This window comes from Colias croceus, chromosome 17 (genome assembly GCF_905220415.1).
Source record: "Colias croceus chromosome 17, ilColCroc2.1".
NCBI classification, from domain to species: domain Eukaryota; kingdom Metazoa; phylum Arthropoda; class Insecta; order Lepidoptera; family Pieridae; genus Colias; species Colias croceus.
The window spans coordinates 4,910,457-4,929,737 of NC_059553.1; the positions used below are offsets into that span (position 1 = coordinate 4,910,457).

The 19,281-nt window shown below is 34.6% G+C and overlaps 2 protein-coding genes across 2 annotated transcripts; both read right to left on the reverse strand.

The window, feature by feature from the left end:
- Window positions 1-5,909: 5,909 nt before the first annotated feature.
- Window positions 5,910-8,496, reverse strand: LOC123699235. Its single transcript, XM_045646141.1, has 2 exons — window positions 7,891-8,496; window positions 5,910-7,409 (listed from the first exon to the last, which is right to left on the reverse strand). Exon 2 carries the CDS (start codon window positions 7,323-7,325, stop codon window positions 5,943-5,945), a length of 1,383 nt encoding a protein of 460 aa, XP_045502097.1. The 5' UTR covers window positions 7,326-7,409; window positions 7,891-8,496; the 3' UTR covers window positions 5,910-5,942.
- A 209-nt stretch (window positions 8,497-8,705) lies between these two features.
- Window positions 8,706-18,856, reverse strand: LOC123699301 (piggyBac transposable element-derived protein 3-like). The gene is made up of 3 exons (XM_045646226.1): window positions 18,725-18,856; window positions 16,804-18,456; window positions 8,706-8,992 (listed from the first exon to the last, which is right to left on the reverse strand). Exons 1-3 carry the CDS (start codon window positions 18,765-18,767, stop codon window positions 8,706-8,708), a joined length of 1,983 nt encoding a protein of 660 aa, XP_045502182.1. The 5' UTR covers window positions 18,768-18,856.
- Window positions 18,857-19,281: the final 425 nt, after the last annotated feature.

A 19,281-nucleotide genomic window follows, 5' to 3' on the forward strand; every position in this document is an offset into this window, starting at 1 on the left:
ATTCACCTAAGGCCTCCTAATTGCTTATAAAAACAATTATTTCAAGACGTCATAGAATACGATTTGGATTTACCTATACCACAGAATACATAATAGTAGCTAAACGCAGAACGGACACTCTCCGCCTCCCGCCAAAATTAAACACTTACATCACCCCGCACGATCAGCCTGAAAATGGTCCGCATTTGTCTGCAAGGACGATACGCAACGAAGATTGACAACATTAAGTAATCAAATTGACTTACAGTAATTTTATTATTTTGGATTTGTGATTATCGTTTTTCGAAGAAAATTTTTAGATATTGTGCTGTTTACGGATGAATTTCATCAGAAAAACGCGAATTTTTTTACGCTAGTCACAAATGTGCCAACCATAAAGCGTTAACACACACATTTGCAGTCTCAACAGTGTGACTGTCAAAACGATAATTTTGTATGGAGTGTCTGGGGTGTGCCTATACTTACCTACTCATTTACGTAAAACATACAAATCTCTTTCCGCGACCAAACCCGATTTCAGGAGAAACTAGCTTAGCCTAGGCTAAATTAGTTCATCCTAAGACCAATAGGATAAAGCAGTTTAGCATAGGCCATATACTGTTTTATCCTAACATAAGAACGCACACACCCAGGATAAACTGGTATGACCCAGGATAAATTGGTATTTTATTAAAATTTAATAATTAATGGTAAAATAAATAAAATACTCTCTATTTGGAAAATAATCTTATTTATTGAAATATAATAATTTGTGTTTAAAACTTAAAACTAATGGTTCTAACAATTATGGTACCCACAGAACTATACCTAATACAAATAATCACAGTATCTTCAACTTCACTTCGAGCTGTCAAAATCTGAATGTACTAATTTGAATCAAGTAGGTAAACTGAACAAGAAACAAATTCTACTGAACCGATTACAATGAAATTTAGCACACATATAGATGGTTACTTATGGATTAACACATAAGATAGGTTTTATCCCGGAAATCCCATGGGAACTACATATACAAATAAAATTCCCAGTGCTGTATTAGCTGTTTTGTGATCGATCAGACTGGAAAATTATTACACTCATGCTCAAATTACGAATAAACGACAGATTGGCGCGTTATATTTTCATTTGTTCATAATTATTGGAATTATAAATGCCTTAATTCTGTTTATGGTTAAAATATAAAGTTGTATACATATTTTTAGTATATAAAGTAATCAAATCTTCATAATTATATTCTTCCATCTGGATCCCGTGGCGTCACTGGCATGAACACGGCATGAACTAGGTAAAAAGTTGTGAATTGTGATGATCCAATCTATAGATAATCTTTTTTGTACTAAATAAAGTACGGTCTACAAATTCTTTTTTTTTTTTTTATAGTAACCCTAGCAATAGGGCAGGCGACTCACTTGATGGTAGGTGATAGACGCCGCCCATGACGACCACAACGTTGGGAACACTGCGATCGCATTGCCGGTTTTAAGGTGGAAGTTGGTGTTTTAGGAAGGTGTAGGCTCTTTGCTTGAAGGTTCCCATGTCGTATTGGTTGGGGAACACGGAAGGTGGTAAGGTGTTCCACAAGAGTGTAGCTCGGGGCAGGAAATGACGTGCGAAACGCACGGTTGTCGAGCGCCATGCATCCAGGTGGTGTGGATGATATTTTTGCTTGTGTCTGGCAGTGCGGTGGTGGAATTGTGCAGGTGGTATTAAGGCAAATAATTCCTCAGAACACTCCCCGTTGTATATGCGATAAAATACGCACAGAGACGCAACATCACGCCTCAAAGCCAGAGGATCCAGCCGATCGGTGAGCTCAGGTAGATCGACAATGCGGCAGGCACGACGCTGAAGGCGGTCAAAAGGAAATAACTGATACTGGGGTGCTCCAGCCCATAGGTGAGAGCAGTACTCCATGTGTGGCCGAATTTGGGCCTTGTAGAGTAGTAGGCGATGAGCTGGCGGGAAGTACTGTCTCGCTCTAGCGAGCACCCCAAGTTTCTTTGAGGCTAATTTAGCCTTGTCTTCCAGATGACCGCGAAATTGTATGTCACTCGCAATTCTCGCCGTTTATAATATTTAGTAGTAAGTAACTAGGATTTAAAAATCATTGTAACGGTTCAAAACTAGCAGACTATGTAACACAGAAGACTGATCACCTACCTACACCTCCCTAAAAAAAATCGATCAGTGAATAAGTGAAACAGTTAAGTCTTCTTTTGTGTATGCATAGTGAAAGAAAGAAAGAAAGAAAAGAAATTTATTGCCAAAAAAAAACACAGCCAAACACATTATAGAATTTATCTTACAATTAGGCAAACGGATACAGCCTCAGCAAAATGCTGCACAAAAGCAGCGCTGATTTTCAGGCTGTACCGGCGATTGCGGTTCGCCTTAATATTAAAAAATAATTAAGTCTAGGTACTTAAAATAAATATATAGATAAGGAAGTATATAAATATCAATAATAAATAAATAAATACATATAATTTATATTACGGCAGAAAAATATAAATAAGAATAATATAATACGGTCTAAAAATCAATCCTGCAAAGAGTCACGCGATTATCATGGGAAGTCCGTATCTCGTTTCTGAAATTGACTGGGGCGCCTTACCCAGTGTCTGCCTTGGTGGAGTCACAATTCCTTATTGTAAGGTGGTTAAAAATCTAGGTGTTCATCTCGACCAAACACTATCATGGTCTCACCACCTACAAGAGATCAGTCGTAAGGTGAATGCGGCATCGGGTTCTCTTCGGCGTCTACGTAACTTTTTGCCTATTCCAACAAAAATTATGTTAGCTCAATCCCTTCTCTTCCCTATCCTTGACTATGCGGATATGTGTTTTCCTGACCTTACGGTTGAGAATATGGAGAAACTTGAGCGTCTGCAAAATCTTTTTATTCGATTTGTTTTCGGCCTTCGCAAATTCGACCATGTCTCTATCTATCGCAGACGCCTCAAGTGGCTCCCTATTCGCCTCCGTCATCATCTCCACTGCCTTCAATTACTATACCGTATCCTTTTCGATCCTTCCTCTCCTTCCTACCTTAAGGATAAGTTCATTTTTCAACACTGCGAAAACTACTCTCTTCGATCAGCTGATAAACTTATTTTGTGTATTCCCTCTCATCGCACCAATTTCTATGCGGGTTCTTTTGCTGTCTCTGCCGTCAAGTTATGGAACTCCCTAGTTACTACTATATATGTAGTATGCATATGTGTATGTATGTGTATCTTAAGATATATTTGTATTTCATATATTTATTTAATTTAATTATTTTAATTTTTTTTTTGTTCATTTTTACGTATTTTTATCATGTACTGTATAACATGTGTATATATTTTATTGTATTCTTTTATTATTTCTACCCTATTCTAAAAATATGTTTTATTTTGTTTTATTTCGCTTCTTTGCCTTTCTCCCCGTGGTTGCCTGGCAGAGATCACTGCGTAGTGATAAGGCCGCCCTTTGTGCTTTTTAATCTTATTTTTTGTAACCTTTATGTATATTTTGTCTCTTGCACAATAAAGTGTTAAATAAATAAATAAATAAATAATATAGTGCATCTGCCCGTTACCCCACTAGGGGACATGGGACTTCACTTAATATGTAACAACGTCATATATTATGTACGATCTAGGTACTAATTGTACCTACCTTAGCTTTTGGTAAAACACCATTAATCTACATAATCTCCATATTATACCTAAATGGATATCCTGTACCTACTACCTTAAACGTCACAGAATATTATCATAATAATAATATAATAACAGTTAGGTATATAATAACTAAAAATACACCAGTTGTATAACATAAACTCTACTCTTGGAATGCGCAGTAATGGTAATATATATAAATATAATCCACTAGTGGTCCACCCCGGCTTCGCCCGTGGTACATATTTCGCAATAAAAAGTAGCCTATATCCTTTCTCGGGTATCAAAATATCTCTATACCAAATTTCATGCAAATTGGTTCAGTAGTTTAGGCGTGATTGAGTTATGGTGATGATTTATATATTCTCACTAGTCATATTATACATACATATTGTTAGACTGTGCATATACGCAGAAAAAAAGAAATAACATTATGTAACTAACTCGGTTATAATAACCAAAAAGACAAAGTGTCAACCAATGATTTTTTTATTTGGTGTCATCCGAATACGAACCGTGACTACGTGAAATGTATGAATTCACCATACCATTTAAATTATTCAGTCAAAAATTCAGTTTTATTATAAAAAAGAGTAAGTAACTATATACCTTACTTTTAAATAATTCAACAAAGAGTAGAAATAATTATCATCTCAAGTTAACATAATAATATAATTATTTAAATGAATTAATTTCGGATCCTAATTTTATATTGATGGCAAATTAAAAATTATTGTCCGTGACTTGATAAGTTTCTCAAGTGGTACATAATAAATACATAGTCGGACAATTTATCTGTTTTTGAGAAATTTTTTGCCATATCCATGGCCATATATGATTACATCTGGCCCGTGGTAAAGCTGTTCATTCAAAACTATTGACCTGTATCGTCCGGTTACGGAAGTGACTTGGTATGCACCTGTGTTTGCTTATGCCACGTTAATCCGTGGTAAAGGAGCATAGTATTATAATATTATCTGTGATAAATTTATGCTCTTTATGTCATATGTGGATTGTGTTTAGTCAGGTGGACAACACTATTGCTAAGCACTATTTATATTGAATTAGACTCTGTACTGTACAACGGAAAAAAGGTTGAACACTTTTATACAATGTATTATAAATCAATAGCGTTCTTTCATACATAATACGAATACATGTAACTCTAGCCATTATGAGATGTTACAACATTTCCAACACGTCGAAGCGATAAGCACGTTCCGTATTGTATTTTGATATTATGTCATGGTTAATCAGCGTGCTATCAGTAATAATCAAATTAAGTGTATTTGGGATAACGAACTATAACCCACATTTGATTAAAATTCTTAAATAAATAGGTATGATGAGTGTAATTAAATAGTGCAGGGGGCGGTATAGTGAAACCAAAATATGGGGGTATTTTTTATTATTTTTTTATGACTTCAATCTTCATATTATATCGTACCTATTTAGTCATTATCGTAAGTTGTAAGTCGTTTGTTAGGTTTTCAGGGAGTTGTTTATTCTTAGCTCTTTTATTATTTTATTTTAAACAATGTCTGTGTTTATTATTGTAACAACAAGCGCCATCTAGCAAGATAAATACAAAAAAGATACCTATCTTTCCATGAAATTCATTGAACTTTTTATCTATTTATTTTGTTATTTTTGTTGAGCAAAAGAGTTATTTTCGATCTCGTATCGATATAAAGTATGATTAAAAAGAGTAACAGATTTTAAATAGATTAAATAAAATTCATCGTAATTTATAGTGCCTGTGTAAATAAATTATAAGATAAAAATATGGGCATGTGCGTAAAAGCGCGTAATATTTTTATTACGAATTAAAAAAAATTATAAACCTTAAAATTGGTTTCTAGTTTATACCTGAGATAGACTAGTTTTTACTCTAGGGCAGCAAGCTAGTTTTTTTTATAGACTCCCCTGGTTTGCTTGTTTTGTTTATACGTAAACAATTGAGAACATAAACAAAGATTAAAATAAAAAATTAAATAAATATAATAGAAAATATAGAAAAAATATAATTTGTCAATATTAATTTGTTTTTAAAAAACAACTTTTAGGTAAATACTAACAAAAACTTTGTCTTTCAAATCGCCCAAAATCTATTGAATATCTGTAAAAAAAATTTCATTTCCATTTTGTATGCCGACTCTGCTGATATTATTCCACATTACGCTTACTGAAATAATTGGTCGACCCTCTAAAATATAATTCCAATTTAAGGTTTTTAAAATAAAACACTTTTTATTTTATCATTCGTTTTAATGTTTTATATTACGATGGGGGCTTTACGTCAGTTGCTTGATATAATGAATTTATCGCAATATCAGATGATACGAAAGCCATAGATTTAGCGAGTGTTGCTAATGACAATGTATCCATCACTACTCTATTTGCAACATGATTGAGTTTTGCTCCTTTCGATTGTGCTGTGTATTTAAGTGCTAATTTTATTACGCGTTCACATGCCAAAGACTTGGACGCAGCACTCTTAGCCTCTTTCCCAGCTTGTTGTGCCGCAGTTTTTGCTAAATTCATCATTAGATCTTGATGGTTAGACATTCCATTCTTAGCGTAATTTACAGACATTTGTACCTCAATCGATGCAGTTAAGGCGCGTCTCATAGCAACAACACTTGCTGCTGTTAAATATGCAACATCCCCGGCATATAGTATAGCTTTTTTAGCTTTAACTTCTAATTTTTCCAATTTCTGTTTCGCCCTTTTCTCGTTTGTGATTTCGTCCTCTACTACTTCAGGTTGTTCAATTTCCATTTCAGCAATAACATCAGGATTTAGTGCGTATATTTTTTCTTTGGGATCAACCCAATCATCTATCAGATTTGGAGCACTCATTTCTTGAGTATCAAGTGTTTGGCTATCTTGCATGACGACATGTGTAGCATTCAGTTTCTTTTCTAGTAAAATAGCTTCAGTTTCATTTACATCGTCATTCACTACTGTTTCTAAGACTGTTTGATTTAAAAATCCTTTCGATGGCATTGATAATACTCTTTTCTTACTTGGTGCAATTCGAACTGGTGTTTTAGCGTTTGATAAAATAACTGAGTATCGTGTTATGTTGGAAAGAATATTATTTTTGGGGGATTCAGTTGAAATATTGTTACGTATAAATGCGGGTGGCTTATTTAAAATAATATTATATACCGTTGATTGAATCGAGGGCTGTGTTGTCACACTATTATGGTCTACATTTATAGATCGCTTTTTTCGCAGAGATAAATCAACAGATTGTTTTTTCGATAATGCGGTTGAATATGTTATGTCTTTTAATGCGGACACTATAGATACTTCTGCTGCAATTTGTGCCAATCCATACACTAATCGATGTAACTCAGGCTCTGTAGAAGCTCTCGTTATAGACAAAATATGTCCAGACAAGGTTCTCGATATATAGTCCAAAATACGTCGAGTTTCTATGGCTGTCATTCCTTTACTTTTCCCTGGTGCATCTAAAGCCTCGCGAGTTATCCTAGTAATTTTATCCTGGATTTCAAGTTTAGATAGTATGGCAGATACTAGATCCTTCGACATTTGGTACAGCGTTTCCTCCATTTTTGGATTATTGGTTACATTTTTAGTTGCCTTCAGAATGGAGTTATCTAAGTGTTTGATTACGTTGTGTGGTGATGACATAATCAATTTTTCTCCAACTATTTGTGAATTTAATTGATTTCTAAAGTCATGAACTGGAGATATTCCTGCATTCACATTGAATACCTATGGAAAGAAAAACAAAAGAGCATAGCTTTCTTGGAACTTGTAACATTCAAATGATTATAAATAAAGAAAATGCATTTGTAGTCTATGTTAAACAAGATAAACCATCCCCTATTAAATGCCATAATTCCATAAGTATCAACGAGATTATATGCTTGATTTAGGAAAAAATATAGTTTTTACTTTACTGTAACGATATAGGTAGATAAAAGTCCCAACAACACGTCAACAAAATGTAAACAAATGAAATTACTCACAAATATCAGTCCAAAGACAAGGATAGTTAACATTTTTATTTCTAAGAATTTATTCATATAAATTTTTTATGCGCCTATCGTTTCAAATTAGTGTGCGTGTTAAGAAAAACTTGTAGAATAAAAAATATCAACATTTTTAAAAGTAACGAGCAATTAACTATAAATCCACTAACACGTTCAGTTTTTACTACACCATAAAAAATAATTGAGCATATATTATATACCTATCCAAGAAAAGCATTGTACATCATGAATTTTCGCTTGCTGTGTTCAATTTTTCTGTACACATACAATGGACGATACACATAATCACTTGCTGCTGTAACTATTGCTTCATTTGTGTCATTCCCAAAATCTTTGGAAATAGCAATATCACTATTCATTTTGTCTTTATCAGAATTCATATTGATAACACTTGAAGAACTTAAAACAATTAAAGAAAAAGCCACTATTGCAACGCATATTATTGATGACATGTTTATTCTATTAGACTAGAGGTCTATAAGAGAGTAAAAACAATTCTCATTACTATTTATTTAGAAATGATGTACGTTGTAAGCATCTGATAATTGATAAAGATTTACTATAATTAGATTAACATATTCACTTGCAATAATTAACGACCTACTATAATAACAAATAACGCGAACCCAGTAGCTACTGGTTTATTTTCATAAAATTAAAAATAGATTTTCAGCGAAGGTTTTGATTTGTGATTTGTTTCGTTGACGAAATATAAATAAATATTATAAGATAAGAGATCTATTGAAAACATAATTTCGTCAATAATTATAATCATAAAAGGTAAAACAATAAAAGTCATATGTAAAACATAATTAAAGATACATATTTTATTCAATAAAAACTTATATTTAACACTAGTTGTACAATATTATACATAAAACTTATTACCTCTTCCACTTATTTTAATATTTTGGCTTAACTTATGCAATGGCTCGTTGATTTAAAACTACGAATAACGAATCAAGTTCAGGTAGGCATTGTAGCGTTTAGTCTTTAGTGAGTTTCCAGAAAAAGATTAGCCAAGGAAAGCCGGCAACACCCTGATGCGGCCGCGCCCGTCGAGGGAGCTCTCACCAAAAGGCGACGCAACATTCTGGTCGGAGGGAAGAAGATCATTCTCGTCACCACCTAGGTCTCTACGCTCCCTAGCAAGTCCCAAAGGTTTAGAAGATCCAACATTTTCTACCGCAGCACCAGACACCGCAGCCTCTTTTTCTGTAGCTGACTGTGTTGCTTCGTGATTTGGCGGGATATGCTGGATCACATCTCCGCTTGGGGCGCAAACGCAGGCTGCGAGTAACGCTAGCGACACGACGACGAAAAACATTGAATGCATTACCGACAGTTTCAATCTTGAACAAGCGATGATCAGGAGGAACACTTCAAACTATTACTCGTATGCAAATCAGCTCGCTTATAAGTCGGACCATGATTGCAGAAGATATTAGACCAGTTATTATTGAATATTTATATGCGTCGATGATCTGTTTAGTGTTTGAAGAGTTGAAACTGACGCATTATAACCAAGATTTTCAGTAAACACGTCAAGTTCATAATTTTCTCGACACGAGCCTTGAGTCACGTTGCCGAGTTAACGCTACGCTAACTATATCGGTGCTTTGCGGTTATCACATGACACCACCGAGTATCTAAATACATCCATATTTTACTTTTTGATTAGTGTGATATAAATCATACACACAAAATAGTAAGTATTAAATGCTAGAAGGTATCTAAATCTAATCTGTGGCTTGAGTTATGAGTATGTACATAATACAGAAGCATGAAGACTTGTTAATGAAATTAGAGTTAAAGAAAGAGCCTAAGCCTTGTTCAAAAAGTCTAGTGTTTAGGCATAGTGATTAGTAATAATTATTGATATTATAACGGAATAGTTTCGATACAGATCAGTGACATCTCGCTCCGATGAGAATTAGGCTGTCTTTCCACCAGAGATGTGCTATGCTACGTAGCTGTGGATACGTTTGTTATCCACAAATCAAACGGTTTCGGCTAAGATATGTTTTTTATATAGAATCATAGAATGATGTGTGCTGTGGATATGTAAGGATGCGTATGGATCAATACATCGCATAGCTTGAGCTGTGCATCTTCCTCGCACATCACTTACACCGCACCACTACATAGCGTAGCATTGGTAGAAACGGACACAGTTTCATAGTGCATATCTCTAGTGGAAAAGTACCCTAGGTTGACAGCGGTAAAAACAAACTCGTTTGACTTCCCTCGAATTTGTTGTCGAAGTTTCATTAGCGTTAGCTACTATTAAGTATTCTGTGGTTTCGTCGTATGTTTTGTTTATTTATTTGTTAAATATTATTCGAAAAGATTTAAATATGTATATCATCAAATATGCAAGCAAATGAAAGAGAAAAAAGAAAGCTATCAATGTCTGGTGAACAGAAAATAAACGAACACCACCTCTGCTTTGAAATAGAGTAGCCAATAAAAATAAGGGCTGGAGTCATGTTTTTATTTAGAAAATCTATATTTTCTACGAAAGTTAATAATTTAGGTATATCATAGTGATAAGTTTAGAATTAAGTTTTATGTACAACTTATGTATGGTTTGGCGCATACCGTAAATGAATCATTATAAATATTTCCTGATTTCGTATGTTTTGATATTTCTTACAGAATTTTCTATTTCAATACTTAATGAAATTATTAATTTGCTCAACTTATTCTTCGCTTATTTCTCTCATTGCCATTATCTCAAAATATATAAGTAAGTAGGAAAATTGCTTTTAAAACTTCTAAAACACAACACAATAAACCAAAAGAATTGTTATGTCAGTGTATAGGTACTAGGGTGGCATCCGGAATAATGGAATGGCAACATGGAATTGCATTAGTATAGGTATCGTATACGTCTCAACTCTTATTACGACGTAATACTAACACAGTATTACAATATTATTTGTAATACATACTTACCTAGGGCCTTAGCCAAACGGCAAAACGCCAAGGAATAGAAAACGCTATCGATAGAAATTGACATAAGCGTACGATGTTTTGCATAAGGATTCGTTCACCCTACCAACGACAACGACGACCACGAACAAAATTTTCATCCAGTCGCAATTAAATAAAATTGTGCAAAACACAATTAAAAATGAAATTTAAGAATTTCCTGTCGTATTGGTGTTTGGAAAAAAAAATTTTGAGATCAATGGATAAACAAACAGGTTTTTCATAGAAACGGTGGCTCCTAGAAAAAAATGTATTTAACCTTTTTTATAGATAATTAGATTATATACAATTTTGGTTCAGGTGATTGTATGATAAACTTACCGTCTCGGCGAAAATCGCAAAAAACCCTATTTCTTTTTATTAATTGACCTCGAATTTTTTTATTCCTGAGTACCAGAATGACGGGAGATTTTAATATTGATTTTGAACAAATTTCGGCAAGATTGGAACTTTGGTCGTGGTCGTCTGCGTCGTTGGTAGTGTGATCGAACCATTACCAAAATGTCATGAGCTTATGTCAATAATTAGCGTTAGCAGTTTCTATTCCATGGCGTTACGTACGTTTGTCTAAGGCCCCTACTTGGTTAAATTTATTACGTGTTTATGTGTTTGTATAATTTTTCCTTATTCTTAGTTTATTCTTGTCATAAAATGTTACGACTCGTTTATTTGTACTGTTGCAGGTAGGTATGTACCTAGAGTGGAAATTTTCAATGGGCCCTCAAGGAAATGTACTAGGTATAAATACTGGTTATAAGGCAAATTTTAGTCAAAGTAAACATTCCTTTATTTTTAAGAAAATAGAACTGTATTTGAAAATTTTTGTAAATTAACTTGCCAAGAACATTGTTTGCATCCATTTGCATCGAACTGGCAGCTGGCTAAAAATTAGAAAATCAAAACTTGTTTTTTTCATTCTTCTCTTAAAAATATTTTTCTTTAAGATAAAAATATCATGGAATCGAACATTTTTAAAGGATCATCAACGTTATTTACTTAAAACATGATGAAGGTTACTAATTTTAACACTATTTAACTAATAAATTGTACCTACAAAATAAGATACATTTAAGTCGTAGCATTTTGATCAAAGACCAAAAAGGCTTTTGGTGAAATCCAGAAGATCCATTTATCCATTATAAATTTAATTTTATCATAAGCCTGAAGCAATCCAGATTTTAGATTTCATTTCTACATTTCCGTTAAAAGGGACTTAGAGCTTATCATAATAATATAGAAAATTATTATAATTGATTTTCATTTCATAATTGAATTGAAGAAGTAGTTAGAACTTTGACAGGATCATGAATGTAAAATTTTCATAAATCAATAATTGATTTTTTTTACTAAGTTTCAAATGATGATGGATAGTTTTCTTTATTTCATTTAATGAAAATGAATCCCTATTTGTGGACTACCTATGGCGCCTATGACTAAACACACTCAGTAATGACATACCTACAACGCCCAAATTGCAGCTCTATTAAGGTCATAATATAGACCTTGAATTGCTTGACCATAGCTTTTGAACATTATTCCTAAGCTTAGTTCCTAAGATTATTCCTATGATATCGAGATAATCTATAAATAATATAATAAAGATGAAGAGTTTGTTTGTTTGTTTGAACGCGCTTATCTCAGGAGCGATTGAAAAATTATTTTGGTGTTAAATAGCCCATTTATCGGTGAAGGCTATATATAGGCTATATAATATATATATATATAGATATCTCCATGGGCACTATGTTGATCAAACGTGCCATATAGTTAGTAATTATTTGATCCGTTTTCACTTGTTGATCCGGTTGGTATTTGTGGATCCATTGCCACACCACCGTCCGTATGTGGATCCGAACGGAGCCACAAGTGTCACCATCAGTAATAATAATAATTACGTGCTTTTTATACAAATCCACCTTTTTTGCGTTTTAGCTCTTGTTGATCCGATTCAAATGAGCCAATCAGAGCCCACCGAGCTCAGCCATTGGTCGCTTGCGGCCTTAGCCATTTGAAGGTTTCAAGACATTATATATTATTATTATTCCCGTTATAGAAACGTATGTTGCCGTTCGCCTTCCATAATTTGTTCGGATCTTCGGGAGGGCAAGATAGCTAGCTCGTCTATTAGGATAGTGGCGATTTGATGTTGAGATTATAATATTTGTATTTATGTTTTTATGTAGCGCTTTGCGGATGAAAATACACGTATTATAAAAGTATAATTGTTTTAAATTCATTATTTTAGTGTCGTCGTAGATTTTATTTGTAGAAGTTAAAAAAGGATAGTTAACGATAGTTTTAATGATTTTATTTTGTAAAATTTGGAGTGGCGCTAATTTATGTTTGTAAGCACTCCCCCATACTTCTATTAAATACATTAGGTGCGGCTTTACTAACGTGTTGTAGATGGTGTGGCGTAATTTATGAGGAATGCAAGAAGTAATATTACGCAGAGATCTAAGAAGTGCTGATAATTTATTTTTTAGGTGGTCGATGTGATGATTCCATTTTAGAGAGCTGTCGATTCGCAAACCTAGTAGATCGGGAGATATTGACACAAAATTTCGAGTCATTTGTAACAGGATGGCGATTCTACAGGGGTCTTAGTACGCAATGACAAAAAGAAAAATGATGGTGTGAACGCTGGTACCGGCGGCTTAGTCGCGTGGGCGTTAGTCGAACTCGTCGGAAAAATAGCGAAAGTCAAACGATTTGTAACACAAACATTTTAGAATTTACCGATAGCCCATAAAAAAAGATGTAGACGGTAGTGTCATGCCATACTTTTCCGGTGTGACATAAATCCCGCCATACCGACGCGAATGCGTTGATTTTAAAAAACAATTCAACCATTGGTACCAGGCTATCTTTTGCACAGGCAACCATCGTCGTGCAGCCATTTACGAAAATCGCCATGCCATACTTTTCACACGATTCTAAATGGTTGCCATACCGCCGAAATGATTTTGTTTAATTGAATGAAATGTTGAAATGAATGTTTAATTGAATGAATTTTGTTTACTATTTGTTCATTTGAGCATACATATTTTTCAAATAATGTACTAATACGGCACAACTCCGACCGAATATCCTTCATATCATCACTACATCTGCAATCTTGTTCTAGCGGTTGTTTCCGTTGTCTATAAGTAATTTGAGTATCAGTTGGCGTAGAACTCGTAGAAAACGAACTTAGCTTCGATAGATCGGGATGCGATCCACCGGCAGTACCCACTGCACCACTGCTGGTTAAACGTGTTGGCGACCTGCGTACACTCATATTTACTCCGCAATGGATAATTTGTGCAGGAATATGAGTCGTCATTTGTTTTTGACCTAAATCTAACATTTTAATTATTTTATCAGATTGATATCAGAATCAGGGCAAAGGCGAACGCTACACGTCAATAAATATTATGATAATTATCTTGATATTTACTGATGTATTTTGGGAGGGATCACAGCACACCCTACACCATAAATACATATCGCGTCAGTACTGAAACGTTCTTTGTACGAGCCAGAAGTGATGACGGCAAGATAAATATTGCGATGTAGGTCCTGGGATCAGATCACAAGGAGTTCCAGAAATCCAGCGATATACAGGGTTAGTTTTCAATGACCGGCCAAATTTTCAGTAATGGTTCAGAATCGATAACATTTTAGATCTAATGAAAAAAAATAACGTTTTTTTTTAAATTAGATTTCATTCCTGTCCACCACTAAAAAGCGAACGTGTGGACATTACAAAAGCACAATTCAGTTCAACAACCTAGATAGGTAGAAGTTAGCACACACATAAATTTGGCGATGCGCGCACGCACCCAAGTGCATTGATTCTGGCGGTGTTTACGATTTAGGCAATTTTTAAGACATTTTCAAATGAATGCTTTTATTTTTATTTTATTTTATTCGACAATAATGTTTCAAATGTACCTTTGGTTTAATATCTAGATCTTAATTTTAAATTTTGGCTGGTCAATGAAAACTAACCCTGTATTATGATCCGTCAATACACTACCCTACACGTCAATAAATATCGTAATCCGATAGTAAATATTGACGGATCACAATATGGATCTTACGTGTAGAGTTCGCCAAAGAGTTGCCCTGATTCAAGAGGTAGGTTGTTATTTGTAGGCTGCATACTACTTGAGAATTATCACCGTCACTGTATGACGAAAGGTTCCGTATTTTTAGTTTCACAACGTTTTCTATAAGTTTCAATTGAATTACGGTCGACTTCTTCAACTTCCATAAAACTCAGGAGATTTTTTGCTAGCCCTAATTTCATATCCGCATGTCAATGTTATGTAAGTGCATATAAATGGAACAGATCAACATACGACTTATGATTTGGTATATAAAACGGAGTCAAGAAGTATTTGAGCATTTCAAAATTTGAACCGTTACGAAGTCGAGTTCGTCTAGTCTAGGCGGATTTAGCAATGTATGGAACATTACCTATGTTTGTGTACGGAGCCAACAAATACTGCAGTGTTTACGAAAAATTAATCTACGTTACTTAATATACAGTTTCGTTTTGTCGGATCAAATAAAGCTTTAATTTTGATAATATAAATGGATCTGATCAACATACGACTTTGGATTTGGTATATAAAACGGAGCCAACAAGTGTTTATGGGTTTCTGAATTTCGGCCGTTACGGAATCGATTCAGTTCAAGATCTTAGCAATAAAAATGTTGAGTATATCAATTTCTCCATGAATACGATTGGCAACATCGCCCAAAACTTTGCGCCGTTGCCACTCCGGGCAAGATCTATGCAACCGGAGTCGAGTAATATCGGGGAAAAGGTGGAGTCAGGAATGCACGGCAGTCGGGCTGGATCAACTTAGTGCCCAAGTTGGTATTTATATATATATATATATAGATATCTCCATGGGCACTATGTTGATCAAACGTGCCATATAGTTAGTAATTATTTGATCCGTTTTCACTTGTTGATCCGGTTGGTATTTGTGGATCCATTGCCACACCACCGTCCGTATGTGGATCCGAACGGAGCCACAAGTGTAACCATCAGTAATAATAATAATTACGTGCTTTTTATACAAATCCACCTTTTTTGCGTTTAAGCTCTTGTTGATCCGATTCAAATGAGCCAATCAGAGCCCACCGAGCTCAGCCATTGGTCGCTTGCGGCTTTAGCCTTTTGAAGGTTTAAAGACATTTATTCCCGTTATAGAAATTAGAAACGTATGTTGCCGTTCGCCTTACATAATTTGTTCGGATCTTCGGGAGGGCAAGATAGCTAGCTCGTTTATTAGGATAGTGGCGATTTGATGTTGAGATTATAGTATATGTATTTATGTTTTTATGTAGCGCTTTGCGGATGAACATACACGTATTATAAAAGTATAATTGTTTTAAATTCATTATTTTAGTGTCGTCGTAGATTTTTTTTAGTTAAAAAGGGATAGTAAAAGATAGTTTTAACCTCCTCACTACAGGGACCACTTTTTATGTCAGATTCAATTCATATTCAGGATTTAAGCTGTTTAGGGGTTACTTTTTAACTGAAAAATTACTGAAAAAAATCTATTCCTGTAACAAAGAGTTTTTCCTTATGTCCTGCCACTAGGACAGATGCAGGCTACTTATATTTTCAGGACTATTTTATGTTCTGCATACAAGACAATTACAGCCAATGTGAGTATATTATTGTGTAATGAAATAAGATAAGCCTATAAAGTACTCAATTTTTTATTGAAAAAACATATTATTAAACTTTAAACTTAACTTTTTCGTTATTTATTTTGAACAGATAATATTTTTATAACATTACTTATTGATAATTGTACATAAAATCAGTCTCAATAAATCAGTCATCAACAGTTATAGAATCCTATCTAGCATACAATCAAAATTGACGCCATTTGCGTAGCTATATAATAATTATGGATTATGAAAAGCTTCAAAACAATTTCTCTGAGCCGTGAAACATAAATACACAGCACATTTTTTGCAGGTAACTGTAGTTTTTTTATAACAACCCTCATTTCTGCATCTATTTTGCTTTGAGCTGTGTTGTGGCATGTGATTAGCTTTTTTTTGACGAATAGCTTTGGTTGGTAAAGGAACTATAGTAGTCTTACGTTTCTTGTGCTTTGGTAAAAGTTCTTCGAACTCATCAGCAGGGTCATCTGTATCTGTAGAATCTAAGTTATCAGCAATCAACTTTTCACCAAGTTCCATCTTAAATTCACGAATGCCTATAACGTTTTTAACGCCTTTTTTCTTCTCTCTCTGTTTGAACTGAAGGTATGAGTTAGCAACAGCCAAGTCTATCATATGAGATATTACTCGTATTGTCCACTCTTTTGTTCTGTTACGTGAAGGGCATACAGCTAGCATTCTATCAACTAAATCTACACCCCCCATATTTTCGTTATATTCTTTGATAACTTCGGGGCGTCTTACACGTTCATACACTTTGTTTTTCTTCGACCATCTTTCACACTCATCTGCATGTGTATTAGATAAACGCGTTGACAACATCACGACGGGCTTATTGTCCATCCAACGTGTCACTGCCATCTTGCCATCTGCTCGTGTTTTTATTTCGCAATAACCACGTTGCTTTTTCATAAAAATCTTATCTTCTTCCATCATACAGTTTTTGGGCAATCGGTTTCTCATAATTGTTCCAGTCGCGTGAAAACCTTTATTCAATAATTCATCACACAATTTGATAGTGGTAAAATAGCGATCAAAAAAGATGTGGTGACCAGGGACAAGTGCTTCGGTCAGCCGAAGAATAGCTGCTTCTCCAAGACCAAAACCCATCTGTCTAATTTCTGGAAAAGTTGTGTCTCCTTGATATATCTCGAAATCTATAACCATTCCCTGAGGCGTTGCTAAAACAAATACTTTTAACCCTAAGGGATTAGGTTTGTTAGGGTTATATTGACGAATACAACATTGACCAGTAAACGGAATGATCATTTCATCAATAGACATTTTTGCTGTGCGAGGTTGAACTAAACATCCTTGTCGTACTTTCTCGAAAAGGGGACGCACTTTCCAAATCTTGTCTTTTTGACGCTCTTCGGCGGTAACATCAAGATCATAAACCACTTTTAACGACGTTCTAATTGCGTAAAAACGCAGACGTGTCATAGCTGAGGTAATGATAGGCTGTTTCCATTTAGACGACCAATACATGTCTATTTGAGGATATTGCAATGAAGCCATAATCATTGTCACTCCAATATAAACTTTTAATTCCTTAATTGTAAGACCAAGTGACCTGCCTTTTACATGAACTGCTGTTCTGTTTGTACAATCTACAATTTTTATAAGTATTTGTTCATCTATATAACGTTCAAAGAACTGTTCGTATGACCATCCATGGTCGAAATTTGGCACGTATGTTGGTTCGTATAGATTTATTTCGAGAGGTTCAAAATTTCCAGTCCATAAATCCACAACATCAGGTTGAGATTGAGACGGTATTTGTCTGTAGGTTGGCTGAGCTGACCTTCGAGGGCGACGAGAAGATCTTGCTCGGCGTAAACCAGAGCCAGTGGCCTGGCGTATTATAGATCCACTCGATAAAGCCGGCGATGGTGGCTCAACAACATCATGGGAGTCTGAATTTACAGAAGAATCACTAGAATCATACCTTCGACGCTCTTGTGTAGCCATTTCCGTGGGTTCATTATATGTGGGATCTTGGGTATCATCGTCGCTGCTAAAATCGACATCAGATTCTTCTAGTAATGCTAGCACGGTATCGTCAGAACAGGCTAAAACAAATATCAAATAAAATATTATTTACATAATTCCCTTACAGGTACCTATACACAGGACATAACAATATTATTTCAAAAGTAGCAGTCTGCATGATTCCTAAATACAGGACATATAATTTTTATCCCCAATGAAAAGAAAATCATGGCAGAATTCGCGTAAATATTGACAAATCAAACTAAATCTGCTATTCGAAAACGTAATTTGAATAAGTTTTGATAGAAATAGCAACATTTTTATAAGATTCAGAAAGATTGAACTTACCAATGCCCGAGCGCGGCTCGACACGTCTGGATCTCGAAGCCATTTTGGCAGAATTGACCTTCAGTTGAGCTGTCAAATATTTTTCTATACCTACAATAATCTTCAATAGATGTCGCTAGGGGTTTTTATTTGACGTGACGTGGATATTTAACTCGCAAGATTTTTTGTATTTTTATGTTCTATTATATAGGTAGTACAAGTTCAGTGAGGAGGTTAATGATTTTATTTTGTAAAATTTGGAGTGGCGCTAATTTATTATAGTAAGCACTCCCCCATACTTCTATTAAATACATTAGGTGCGGCTTTGCTAACGTGTTGTAGATGGTGTGGCGTAATTTATGGGGTATGCAAGAAGTAATATTACGCAGAGATCTAAGAAGTGCTGATAATTTATTTTTTAGATGGTCGATGTGATAATTCCATTTCAGAGAGCTGCCGATTCGCAAATCTAGGTTATTTCTCGTGGGTTTTATGTTCTAATACAACACCGTTCATTTTAAATGGAGCGTGTGGCGGAATAATTTTGTTATGAGCTTTGAATTTAGATATATTTATTT